The sequence below is a fragment of the Rhagoletis zephyria genome, unplaced genomic scaffold (genome assembly GCF_001687245.7).
Source record: "Rhagoletis zephyria isolate East Lansing unplaced genomic scaffold, Rhagoletis_zephyria_1.1 Rzeph_scaffold_01991, whole genome shotgun sequence".
NCBI lineage: Eukaryota > Metazoa > Arthropoda > Insecta > Diptera > Tephritidae > Rhagoletis > Rhagoletis zephyria.
Window position 1 is genome coordinate 26817 of NW_016159075.1, and position 14660 is coordinate 41476.

The 14660-nt window shown below is 34.8% G+C and overlaps 1 protein-coding gene across 1 annotated transcript in view; it reads right to left on the minus strand.

The window, feature by feature from the left end:
• Positions 1-14660, minus strand: part of LOC108365764 (protein lozenge-like) — a gene marked incomplete at its 3' end in the record, with an annotated part of 61233 nt that overhangs the window by 21920 nt on the left and 24653 nt on the right. The window contains exon 3 of the mRNA XM_017619904.1: positions 13439-13678. Within this exon, the coding sequence (XP_017475393.1) occupies positions 13439-13678 (240 nt within the window). The remainder of the gene's footprint in view (positions 1-13438; positions 13679-14660) is intronic.

A 14660-nucleotide genomic window follows, 5' to 3' on the forward strand; every position in this document is an offset into this window, starting at 1 on the left:
ATACGGTAGACAAACGGGCTCGATTATTTGCATTACCAGCATTAATTTGCTTTAACTCATGCATTTTCCTCTTTAAAATGCATTACCAGCATTAATTTGCTTTAACTCATGCATTTTCCTCTTTAAAATGAGCATAAGCAGCCGAACAAATGCACGAAATTTTTGGGAATTAACTCGGATCCGGGGAATTTTCGATGACAACACTGGTAAAAACGGCCAGTTGTTATCTTTTGCACAAGTAAGCAAACGAAGCAGTCGAGTTTCGCGTACGCGGTAGCCGAGTGGTGAGAGTTGCGAGCTACAATACTCGGTTGGAGCGATTGCGAAAAGTTGTTTGTTTTTATTATTTATTTTATATTTTTTTATTTTATTTTATTTATATATTTAATTTTACTTTATTTTATTTTCATTTGCTTTATTTTATATCACATTTCTTATTTTACTATTAGTTAATTTTAATTTTTAAAGATGAATTTTGTTAAAAATTCAACAATAACTAACTGAAAGTAACGTAAAAAAAATAACGGACAGACGGACAGACGGACAGACGGACAGACGGACTAACGGACGGACAGACAGACATGGCTTAATCGATACCTTTTTTCATCCTGATCATTTATGTATACATTTGTCTATATCTATCTCGATTCGTTTTGGCTGTTACAAACAACCGTTATGTGAACAAAATTAATATACCCTTGTGCACAAGTGCGCTCGGGTATAAAAATAATGAAAAGGAAATAAAAAAAAGTATACTGACCGTGGGACTCGAACCCACAACCTTGCGGCTGGTTTATTCGCATTACTGCCGTCTGTAAGGGTAAAATTTTAATTTGCATTTATGCTTATTAATTCAAATTAATTTTCTCCGGCTGTCTACCATATTAGACTATCATGTTTGGAGTAACCGTCTCCTATTTTAGAAAATAGTTTAGTGGTGGCTCATTTTGAGTATTATAATTTCGATAAAAAAACCTACTGAATCTGCTGTTGAATATAATTATTTTAGGGCTGACAGTGTAGCGATGAATGAGTTTTTACTAGCCACCGATTGGACTTTCCTGAACTCCCCTACTGGACCAGATACTTCGTACGCTATTTTGCTACAACGACTTTCGTTAGCTATTTGCAGTTTCGTACCTCTAAAGCGAACAGTTCCAAACAATAAACCACCCTGGTTCAATTCGAAAGTGAGTAACCTAAAGAATATTGAAAATAAAGAGTACTGATGAAGTTGATCGACTTAACTATGTAAGACTTAAAAAGAATTTCGATTGTCTTAATAAGTTTCTATTTAAACAATACATGCTTAAACTCGAATCAAAATTGAAATCAAATCCATCTAGTTTCTGGCCCGTTATAAATTCTAAGAGAAAGACCAATGGTTTGCCTGGAAAGCATGGAGTGTGATGGTGAAGTGTCCAATAATAAGCAGGATACTTGTAATTTGTTTGCTAAACTATTTCAGAAGGTCTACTCAAAGTTTACCACTTCATCGATTTCTGCATTTCATAACTCGTATTTACCACAAATCTCTTCCTTCGAAATTACCGTCGATGATGTTCTTCTGTCAATTTCAAAGTTGACAAGCAGCGCAAAATCTGACAATGAGGGTCTTTGTCCGTTATTTTTCAAAATTTGCTCCGATACGGTTGCAGATCCTTTGGCACTTCTCTTTCGGCAATGTCTTAACTGCGGAACTTTCCTAGATTCGTGGAAACTATGTTCAATAAATCCTATATTTAAGTCTGGCGACCGCAATGATATTTGCAACTATAGACCTATAGTTAAACAAAGCACCCTGGCAAAGATATTTGATCACATTCTTCAATGTAAGCTCTTTGATCACATTAGCAAAGCTATCGTTGAGTGTCAGCATGGATTTTTTCCCGGGAGGTCTACTTCCACCAATTTAGCCTTAGTCACTAATCGAATTGTCGATGCTTTTGAGACTCATGCGCAACTCGACGTCATTTACACCGACTTCTCAAAAGCATTTGACAAAGTTGATCACTCAATTCTGTTACGTAAATTGAAATTGTATGGAATCAATGGAAAACTGTTGAAATTTTTCTCCAGTTTTCTATCGAATAGGAAACATTTTGTGTCAATTGGAGGAGTTAAATCATCTTTGCTTATCGATGCTTGGTCAGGAATTCCACAAGGGACTCACTGTGGTCCTTTATTGTTCCTTTTCCTGTTGTTTGTTAATGACCTGCCTCAACAATTTAAATTCGCTAAATCCTTAATGTTTGCAGATGATGTTAAACTGTTTTTGACAGTACGTAATATTTTTGACTGCATTAACTTACAATCTGACCTTGATTCTTTTGCCGGATGGTGCAATAACAATAACTTATTTTTAAATACAAACAAATGTTGCGTTGTTTCCTATTCAAAAAAGGTTGGCACCACTATTTTCAACTATAAAATAAATGCTCACTCGTTGAACCGTTCTTATGAGAAAATGCACGTGAGAAAGTAAAGTCGAAATTTGTATGCAACCTTTCGTAGAAATGGCACAGAATTCTTGGAAATCTCTGTTTCTCTTCTGACGATTCCCAATAACAGTACCCACTCATTTATATAATTTTTTTTTTTATAGTAACTATATTTTATCGGTCCGCCAAAACCCCCAGGAAACGCCATGGAGGATAAATAAAAACTCTTTAGTATTAAAAAATTTTTAAATAATTAATTGGTTATTGTTATTGGCAGTCTCTGAAGAGAACCAGAGTTTTCCGATCGAAAAATATTGATTTTCAAGAATTCCATACCATTCCTACGAAAAGTTGTTTTTCCCCACATAAAATACATGGAAACTTTGAGCGCTTTGGGCGCCCTCTAAATATTTTTTGATTTCAAAATAAAAAATAGGGGTATAATTATTTTGATATAGAACAATCGTAGGGGGTGAGAGCATTAAAATTCCGACTTTACTTATTTTGGACCACCCTAATTTGCATACATACCTGTTGAGTTTTTCATTTAAAATGTTTAGTACAACATTTGTTTCGAGCGGCTGTCAGAAACATTAACTCATTGTCGCGTTCTGTAGTAAGTGGCCAATGGCGAAACGAGAACTGTTATTTTTTCGCTGCCAATTTAGGAGTAAATTAAAAAATGCTTATTTACTTGTCGTCCATGTAGACGTTATGATATACTTGATTATTGTTTTTTCTGTTACGCATGATTAAATGTCATTTCAATCAACAACAGTAGCGGCCATCATTTAAATAGTCACCATCAGACAACAATGAAATTGCTTTTTTCGCCGTTTGCGTCCACTTCCCCTCCCGTAACAAAACTGCCTTACAACTTTTGCCTGTTTTGAACCCACCCCACTAACTATCAACTAAATGTGTAAGAGATATAAACACCAATAAGCATATCCATTGGCGGAAATACAACAAAACTATTAAGCACTGAAGGCCTCTCGCAATGCTAATGGACAATACCAAGTATATTTGGGGCATTACTTGTAAGGCCAGTATGCAGCTCTCAAGAAAACGGTCTAGGAAAAAAGTGCCATTATTTCGTGTGTGCCCAAGGAATTTTGACATCTGATACTTCAGAAGCTTGTTGTCCCACTCTTTCCTCAATAATATATGCCCCATATATTTCTGTTGCAAGCATGAAATGCCTTGTGCTCTTTTTTTCGCAAACATCTTTTGAAAACCGTAGTAAAAAGCGTAGCAAATTTCTTAGGGATTTTTTATCGGGTTACTTAAAATAAAATTATAGTTAAAAAAAACTAAAACCTCCCTATTATAATTGCCATTCGTACTGTCATCAGGTATATAACTTGAGAATAGAAATCGCTGCATCTTTTAGGCGCATCAATATTGCATAGTTACATCCCGAGCTAATAAAAGGAAGGTAATAATAATAAAAAGACCCATATTTCTCTTAATTTTTTAAATTTTGACCATCGATGATTTCTACAATTTCAAAATATGGATACATACAATCGCTCTTTACCAAAAAAGTGGTTTTTCAAGAAATTTTAGGAAAATGGGAGTGGCACCGTCCAATTATATGATATATGCGTATCTCAAACACTACTTGACCGATCTCGTCCAAATTTGGGTACACATGGTGCTTAGCCTCCTTAAGTACCGTTTTGAATATTTTTGAAATCTGCAAAACGCTACTCCTCCTCAAATATAGCTAGCTTTGGGTTGTTTTTAAATTACCGTTACGTTAGTGGAGCTCGTAGTTTTTGTCCGATTTCATTACGACGCTTAAGAAGGCTAAGCGCAATGGTTGCGATCGGTTAAGTAGTTTTTCAGATACACATATATGATATAAGTGGGCGGTGCTACCCCCATTTTACTAAAATTTCTTGAAAAATCACTTTTTTGGTAAAGAGCGACTGTATGTATCAATTTTGAAAAAATACTTATAAAATGCTTACTACTCAAAAAATCTGAAATTCCGGTACATACACATATAAATTCAAGGCCGTATTTAAGAAAATTCACCTAAATTCGACAATTTGTATGCGTTTGCATTAAATGAGGTATCAGTTTATTTGAAAATAGTTTTAATTTTAGATAGTACTCTATATTTTGGGGGATCCCCAAATCCCAAAACTTTCATCTTTACACATTCATGTTTCTGGCATGCGGGGAACGATATGTACTTGCCGATTTGTTTTACAAAAATTATTTAAAAAGCAGACGTCTCGGTTGCTCAGCATACCGGTTAATCGTTTCTGCAATTATTTCACATTGATTCTCTAAAACAAATTTTAGATGTATTTATTTTTAAAATTCATAAACCTAAAGGTACATTTTATAGGAAATTAAACTAACAATTTATTAAAACTAGTAGTAACCCCCGAAATACGGGTGAGTACTTAGCTCAAAATTTATTTAAAGAACTTCGTGAAAGACAACAATTAATCTTGTATTGCTAGACACCTGATAACCCAAGATAATTTTTAAGTTCTTATTATTATTGTTATTATTACCGTCATCTTTAAGGTATAATCCAACCTTCCACAATATCTGGTATTAGTCTTAATCTGAAACTCAATAATCATTGAAAATTGGCGCCGTTTATGGTGTAAAGCATTTAATATCACACTTTCAAACTAAAGCTTTCTTAACCCTAGAAGCCTAATCTATTTGGGTATGTATACCATTATAAGTATTATAATACTAAGTATACCATTATAAGTATTACCGGCTAATTTTGGATCGTTAATTTGAAAAATTACATACAAAAATGTGTAATGCTTTGAGGTTTGCAGTCGTTCAGGGTCCTTTTTAATGGTCAGTGGTATCCCAGGTGTTTAAAAAAGAAAGGGATCTCAGCTATTATTATTTTTTGCTTTCGTGAAATATATTTCAAAACTATGAATAATACCTAAAAACTTTCCCGAATCTCAATTCCAAGGAAATATGGTTAATATTTTCAATAGATTATATTACTCACTATCGACTTTTCTGCCGCTTTTTACTTTTTTGACAAACACGGTCAACTGCAACTGCAGCTTGCACTTCAGTTTGATATATAGCTCAATTCTGTGGCTGCAACAGATCGGCTTAACTAAGTCGTATGACTGAGCAATTATATATAGATACTAAAGGCCTGAACTACAAAACATAGCGATATGTAACACATCATGCAAGTGCCAGTTTATATCATGTCGCTTATGCATGTTTGAAAGTGATATATGAAGACATTGCCGAATAAATTCAAATCAAATCGTACATCAAATTTATGCATGTCAACAAAAGGAACACATGCAACATATTCAGCATTATTATTTACATTGTATATAGGGGAAGAGATTTTCCGAATTTTGCAAGCTCCTACTATAGTAAAATTTGTTNGGGGAAGAGATTTTCCGAATTTTGCAAACTCCTACTATAGTAAAATTTGTTAAACAATTATCTTTTTAAAAATCTATATACCAACGGTGGGCAACGTGGCTCTTTGAGCCATTAGAACATTTTTGCTATTTTTTCTTTTTAAAATACATATTTCATACATATTACACAAATACATACATATTTTACATACATACATATTATACATCGTCGCTCCCAACGAAGAGTAGCACATCTCAAATTACCGTGGAAGACTAGCACATTTCACTTTTCGCGTCGAAGACTAGCACATTTCATTATTCGCGTCGAAAAGTAGCACATTTCAGAATTTTGCGTGGAAGAGTAGCACATTTCAGATTTTTGCGTGGAAGAGTAGCACATTTCACTATTTGCGTGGAAGACTAGCACATTTCAGATTTTTGCGTGGAAGACTAGCACATTTCAGATTTTTGCGTGGAAGAGTAGCACATTTCAGATACTCGCGTAGAAGAATAGCGAATTCATATAAAGTGGTACTAGCAGCCGTACAAAAACCAAACATACGTGTATGTAATAATTATTTCTCCTCGACTAAGCTGAGAGTTTAATGTTGTGTATGGAGCTTTTCGGTATTTTATTACAACAAGAATAAACGTTTATTTTCCTCCTACTCGTTTGGACGCATATTCGCGTCTTCCTCAGGGAATCTATTTATAAATACGAGAAACATATATGTGCATTAGGGTGGTCCAAAAATGCATGTGAAAAAGTAAAGTCGGAATTTTTATGCTCTCACCCCCCAAGATTGTTCTATACCGAAAAAATATATCCCTATTTTTTATTTTGAAATCAAAAAATAGTTAGAGGTCGCTCAAAGCGCCCAAAGTTTCCCATGTACATATTTTATATGGGAAAAACACTTTTGGTAGAAATGGTATATAATTCAAAAAAACTATTTTTCTATCGGAAAACTTTTTTCAGCTGCAGGATTCCCAATAATAATACCCAATTGTTTATTTAACCTTTTTTCATCGCAACTATAATTTGTAGGTCCGCCAAAAACCCCAAAAACCCCGAAAAATGCAATTGGGGGCAAATAAAAAATCGTTAGTATTAAAAAATTGTTAAATAAATAATTGGGTATTATTATTGAAAGTATCCTGAAAATAACCAGAGTTTTCTGATCGAAAAATATTGATTTTCAAAAATTCTATACCATTTCAACGAAAAGTTGTTTTTTCCCATACAAAAATACATGGAAAACTTTGAGCGCTTTAAACGACCACTAAATATTTTTTGCTTTTAAAAATAAATATGGGTACACTTTTCTATATACAACAATCCTAGGGAGTGAGAGCATTACAATTCCGACTACGGTTTTTGGACCACCCTAATGTACATGCAGTCATATCAAAAGCACCTCATTTCAAAGTGATATTGTTTTCCACTTATTTTTATTTACTTATTTTTAAGAATTTTCATTAAAATAAAGTTCATTCTCTGAAGAAGTCCATATAAACCCATGATTCAATAATAGAAAGGTTTTGTAATAAAACAGTCTTCTCGCTCCCACACATAAAATCGGCTCCTTTACTTGTGCATAATGTTGCTTACTCTAGAGTTTCTAGTGATATTAGTAGTAAAACCAAAAATTCTTCATACTAAATATTCGTTGGCGTCACCTTCGTTTGCGTAATTTTCTAGAACAAGTGTAGAATAGCGACCGTTTAGCTATAAAATAACCAAACATGCCGATTGATAGAACTTTTTACGCTGATTTCAACGATACCAAATTTATTTGTCACTGGTAAAAAAAGAAGATATAAGAGGTTTATTTGTATTTTTTATTATCACTAAATTGTTGAAACCCAAAAGTAGATCATGATAAAGTATGTAATATCGAATTAAAGATAATAACTTGTACTTTCTAAATTATATAAAATTCTTTACCATTAATTATGCAGTTTTTTCAAAAAAGGTTATTTCATGAAAAAATAATATTTCTTGGATTTTTAGTGGTTTTGGTTTAAAAATACAAAAAGCTATAAATTATGTACATCAGCTGAAGAACAAATTAATGACCTTTATGGTGACGTCATTAGCTGTTTAATTGGTTATAAATTACATAAGATATTAATATTTAAAATATCTAAAAACTGAACTTTAACCTTCTAGAACCTCTTCATTTTTTACTTGCGCCAAATCATTTTGGCATGGCTGAAATGAGCATAAAAAGTTCTATTGATCCGCATTTATAGTTTTTGCATAGCTGAACGGTCGGCATTCTAGATTTGTTCCCGGAAATGACGAAGAACTTAATTCGAAAATGCATATTTTTATGTATTGTTTAGTATTTCCATTAAAACACCAAATATATTGCAAATTCGCATAGAATTAATAATACACATTTTACTTCTAATTGTATACTTTGCGTACTTTTTGTAGTACCATTCTACTACCGTTTTCGCAAAATGCGATCACATTCTTCCCCTTTCTCCTACTTCCAAAATACAAATCTAGATAGAGGAGTGTCAAATTTTAGCTGTCACAAATTACACAACCTTGTATTATTGAATCATGATATAAACCCAAATTTAAAACTTTATAGAAAACTAAAAAAATCTAAAAATGTTCATCCAAATGTCAAATAATTTTTTTCTAAGAATTTTTTGAGTATATAGAATTAAAGCCCTTTCAATTTTATTGCAATAATGTGCAAGTTTCAAGTGGCTAAAAAATTTCCGTTGTTGCGGTTTTCTTTCATATAAAAATAAATTGTGTTTATTCGTTATATAGTAGCAAATGCGACAAAAATAATCAAAGGAATCATAGGATATACCGTCGGAATTTTATGAATTTTATAATAGAATTACGCAAATATAAAATAAGCACTTGAATTTCCAATATAAATTATGCTTTTATGATTTAGTTTAAATGTGCTACTCTACCACGCAAAAATCTGAAATGTGCTAGTCTTCCACGCAAATAGTGAAATATGCTACTCTTCCACGCAAAAATCTGAAATGTGCTACTCTTCCACGCAAAAATCTGAAGTGTGCTACTCTTCCACGCAAAATTCTGAAATGTGCTAGTCTTCCACGCAAAAATCTGAAATGTGCTAGTCTTCTACGCAAATAATGAAATGTGCTAGTCTTCCACGCAAAAATCTGAAATGTGCTACTTTTCGACGCGAGTAATGAAATGTGCTAGTCTTCCACGCTAATAGTGAAATGTGCTAGTCTTCCACGCGAATAGTGAAATGTGCTACTCTTCGTAGGGACCGACGACATATAAATACATATTTTAGCCCACAGCAATTTGCCAACAAGAAAACAGCTGATCAAGAAGAGCTGGCTGGAATTTACGCAAATCCCTAAATTGTATTTGATGGTTTATAAGTTGAAATAGTAAAATGCGACTGATTAAACTTGTAAGAAATAAGTAATTATTCGTTTAGTCAGTGAACTGTGTCAGGATAAGAATTCAGGATTTGTTTTCTTACGTTTTCAATCTTATACTTTTTACAGGTCTAAGTATTCTGAGCTGGTAACATAAATTTTATAACCGGTAATTAAAGTGTGTGTCAATTTTTAAACCTTTTTCGCATTCTGTGCTCTCTTGTAACCGGTAAATTTGTATGAGATAGCTGGTGCCCCGTGAAATATGCAATACAGGAATTTCCACAAATCTTCATAGCTGANAGTATTCTGAGCTGGTAACATAAATTTTATAACCGGTAATTAAAGTGTGTGTCAATTTTTAAACCTTTTTCGCATTCTGTGCTCTCTTGTAACCGGTAAATTTTGTTACCATCTCATAAGCTGGTAACAAAGTATTGCCCCGTGAAATATGCAATACAGGAATTTCCACAAATCTTCATAGCTGAGTTGCTGAATATTTTCACTGCATTACCAACGTACCTAGACTCGCGGTGACAAGAAGTTAAAATATTCAGCGATTCAGCTATGAAGAATTGTGCAAATTCTGGCATTGCATATTTCACGGGGCAATACTTTGTTACCAGCTTATGAGATGGTAACAAAATTTACCGGTTACAAGAGTACAGAGAATGCGAAAAGGGTTTAAAAATTGACAGGAACTTTATTTACTGGTTACAAACTTTTTATTACAAGTGCAGAATAGACCTGTAACTTGCAAGTTTCTGCAAATTTTCTGTTGGCGTACTATTTTGGATATGTTTCTCTTGTGAAAGAACAAATGATATTTCTCCGGAATTTTGCTGTTGGACATTTTTTACTGCAGATTTTAAATGAACGTACCTATTGACTATCCAACATTTAACAGAATTGTTACGAATTGCAGAATGTAAGGATTTGTGCATGCATTTGAAGATGAGTGTGTGTGTGTGTACTGTCACTGCAAATTTCTGCTAGTTTTCGTTTATTTAGTTTTTCCTCTTTCGATCTCTTTGTGCGTAAAATTATACTCTTCCCCAATCTGTTATCAACAGCTGTAAAAAGTTAAGAAACACCCCTAATGACATGCTATAGCAATGCATGAAATTTTTGAAAATGAGATTTTAAAAGATACGCTGGGCGAAGTTAAGAAAATATTTAAATTTATATTTTGTTACCTACTTCACCGATTTGAGATTTCAAAACTATACCTTTGATGAGCATAAAATGGTATTATAACTTTGGGCCAACATTTGTAAGTACCAGAATAGTAGAAGTACTTATGTGACCAGAACATCGAGCTGAGCCGACTTATGCTTATGGCAACCGAACTTCAGTTGGGTGGCTACTGGCTGAAATGATTTTACAGATGGCGGTCGCTGCGGTAATAATCGAAGATTGTATACCTACAATAAGGTAAACTTCAAAGTCTAGTCATTTAATACCGCACCACTAGTATACTCTAGCCACTAGCGGCACCCCAGGCATACTCTCCAGGCACCCACTTTGGGAGAGCCTGAACTAAATACCAAAAAATTCTGAATAAAAGGTTTGAAATTTAGGTGAAAACTTGTTGAGTTTTTATAACTTTTGTACAAAGTTTGAAATGTGGATTTATATTGCGTTTGTTGTATAACTAGATAGACTTTTATAAAAAAATATTTTGGGTATTCAAGGAAACGCGTAAATGCTCGTAACCGCGTAAACCGTAAGTAATAGATAAAATATCCAAACCTTCTATACATACATAGATATGTATGTGTTTTACTATAAGCGATAGTCATAACTATGTTCCAGGAAAGCCTCGAACTGCCAGCGTGGCCTACGCATGTGCGCCGTCATCCTAATTTCGCGCAACTGCAGCACATTTTAACCAACTGTTGCACGGACTGCCTAATTAGCGCATAAGTTTCCAAGTGCCAATTAATTGCCAGTTTGGATAGAGAATTAGCGAGCTGTCGCGGTGCCGCACCCGGCCTGCACTTTGCGTGCACTTGCAGTGTTTACCAGGCGCTGCCGACCGACCGATCTACCGTCAAACAAAATATAGATGACATGTTGCGATCGCAGTAAAATAACAATGCTAAAATGCACACTTTAAAATCGATTATTGATGGCAAAATTTTGTGTTGCGTGTCAGAATTTACTGCTGTTCGGCCAGCTTATATGAATAATAAGCAAGAGGAGCCGGAGCAATTGCAATCCATGTAACGTCTGGCGAGCTGCAGCTAAGCGCATGGACACGTGATGGATGGGAGATGACAGTTGGTGCAGTTTTTGACTACAGCACGCTTAGTTGCTGCTACAGAATTACACCTCGACGATTGAACCCAATTTTGTTGGTTCGAAATTTGAAAATGTCTCATGCAAATTTTATAAGGGTTGCAAGGGCTGAGAGGCTTTTGTGGATCAGCAAGTTGCACGAATGCGTACGGCATACGACTTTTTGCAGGTAAGTATACACATATGCACATTAGGGTGGTCCGAAAACAAGTGAACTCCGAATTTTAATGCTCTCCCCCTAGGATTGTTCTATACCGAAAAAATATCGTCACTAAACACGAATAAAGCCGCACTAGTGTTTCGACGGTTAAGAAAAACTTCGGCGAAGAAAGCCGCGTAACCTAGTTGTCGGCGAAGAAAGACGCGTAATCGTATATTTATACATGGCCAAGGACTGTCACTTCAGCATTATTCCCCAAAAACTATTTACGGAATGTACATACTATTACACCCGCAAACATAGTTGACCGCGAAAATATGTTTTTGCGTCCTTCTTCGCCGTAAAATATTTTAAGAGTCTTTCTTCGCTGAAGTTTTTTTTATGCGCCTTTTTTCGCGGCCAACTTTTGAGCTCGCGCCTTTTTTCGTGTGTACTGACGAATATGCTCGTTTTTTTATTTTATAATCAAACAAATATCCATGTATTTGTAGGGCGGAAACAGTGCACGCTTCCACTCCGCAGGGCCTGGGTTCAAGCCCTGGTCAAAGCAACATCGCAAAAAAAAAATTGAAAAAAAGTTTTTTTCTTAACCTCCGAGTGTATTTCTGCCATGAAAAACAGCTTCCCATAAACAAAAAAAAAAACAATCGCCGTTCAGAGTCGGCGTAAAACTGTAGGCTCCTACGCTTTGTGTGACAACATCAGGGCGCACGCTATAAATCGGAGGAGAAGCTCGGCCTAACACTAACATATGTGTAAGCGCCAATCTGTTATTTATTATTATAAAAAAAAAAAACAATTTTCCGTAGAAATGGTATCTAATTTATTACAATCAATATTTTTTTTATCGGAACACTCTGTTTCTCTTCATAAGACTTCGAATAATAATACCAATTGATATGCTTAGTAATTTTTTAATAGTTTTTAAAGGTTTGCCAAAAACCCTAACAAATGCAATGGGGAACCCATAAAAAATCGTTAGTATTTTAAAATGGTTAAATAAACATTTGGGTATTACTATTGGGGGTTTCCTGAAGAGAAACAGATTTTTCCGACTGAAAAATAAAGAGTTTCAGAATTATATACTAGTATTTCTACGAAATTTTTTTTTCCCCCCAAATAAAACACATGGAAAACTTTGAGCGCCTTGAGCGACCTCTAAATATTTTTTAATTTCAAAAAAATGGTATATTTTTTCGGTATAAAATAATCTTAGTGGGTGAGAGCATTATAATTCCGACTTTACTTTTTTTTTTCTTACGACCCTTATGTAAATACCTACGTATGCATAAATATATACATACAATACTAGGTACATATGTGAATACAGCGAACTCATTAAGTGCCTGGCTTGCGGACATAATGTGACGACTTCTGTGAGTGAACCTCACTGGTCTTGCTGCACAGGTTCGCCAATGCTCAGTTTTCGGAGATGTAATTTTTGCAAGTGCCTACTGGAACGCCCGCTCGTTTGGGTTAGAGTCCGCTTTAGATGCGGCCACTTACTTGTCTCACTTAAGGTGACGTAACGTGTGTTCTTACACGAGAATTCAACTCAAAGTTGCAACAGCAACAGAAAAGCACTTCACAATGCCAAGCACTCAATGACGGAAGTCAAACGCTGCCATATTGGCTCATTATTGATTGCTGAAGGTGCCTATGCTGATGCTTCTGATTTTTACACCAGCGTTTCTGCATTTAAGTTACTTACTTTCATTTCTTTCACTGCTTACTTCATTCTTCCGCTGTCAATCACTCACCTCTGCCGCTGCGTCCCACAAAGCGCAGATCATTAAACTTGGCCACATGATCCTTCATCACCGCCGTGCAGTTCCTCAGTTCAGCGCAGCAATTCTCGTCGTTTCCAGCCCGTATCGTCACCAGTGTGCCGTCGCCGACTTCCACGAGTGCCACTACTTTGAAGGAGTTGGGCAACGTTTTGTTGGAGCGCCAATGCGGGGGTAATTTAGAGCACAAGAAATATGGATTGCTGGTACGAACTGCAAGATGAAAGATGTGTCGCTATGTTAGTTATTGTTTTAAGTGTGGGAATAGAGTTAATTAATTATTAATAATTTGCATTACCATGATTTAATTATAGTTTGAGTGGTGGTTAAAATGCAGTTGACAACCGTTGTATAAGGCGGCAATATTAATTAGCTAGCCATCGTTCGTCATTGATTTATGTGTCAATCTTATTTTAGATATTTATTGCAAAAAGCTGGCTAAATTCATATTACAAATGTATGAACATAAGTATATTTAGGTATTTAGGTATTCGGGATCCCGAATCCCGGGAGTGGTGAGTCTTTTCAGAGTCCCGAAATCCCGGGATCAAGTTTTCGGGATCCAGGGATATAGTTTAAATTACGACCAAATTAAAATAAAAGGACATTCAGACACTGTAAGGGCATACAAGAATTATAAAATTCAACCCTGCAAATAATCAAATATGTAATATATTACAATTCTAACGCTACTATTATTCCATATTAAAATATATATATCATAAATGAGGCATTCTTTTTCATATCGGACACGAAATTTGGTGGCACAACTTCGATTGGCTTCAAGTTTTTCCTTTTTTCTTCGGATATATGATCTGTCAAATTTTGGATTTTTTCATGATTCCGACTAAATAATCATGTACCTACTTCTTCAAGTTGTTATATCTCGGGTTTTGTTCATCGTAGAGACTTCACTGTTGACTCTCACAAAATAAACCACCTCGTCAAAAATGTTTTAAAAATAGTTTTTGAAAAACTCCCATTTTTTTATGTTTTTTTATAAAGAATTAAACAAAGATTACGATGGTGTAATTTTAAATCCCAAATTTATTGGTCTTTACTATGCAAATCAACTTGAAAAAGTTCAACTGTAAATAGCTAAGTTAACTTTAGGACAATCATAACCATCGTATAGAGCCCGTTTCCTTATCTTCAAAACGACGTTAAGATGAAGTCTCTACGATGAGTAGAGCCC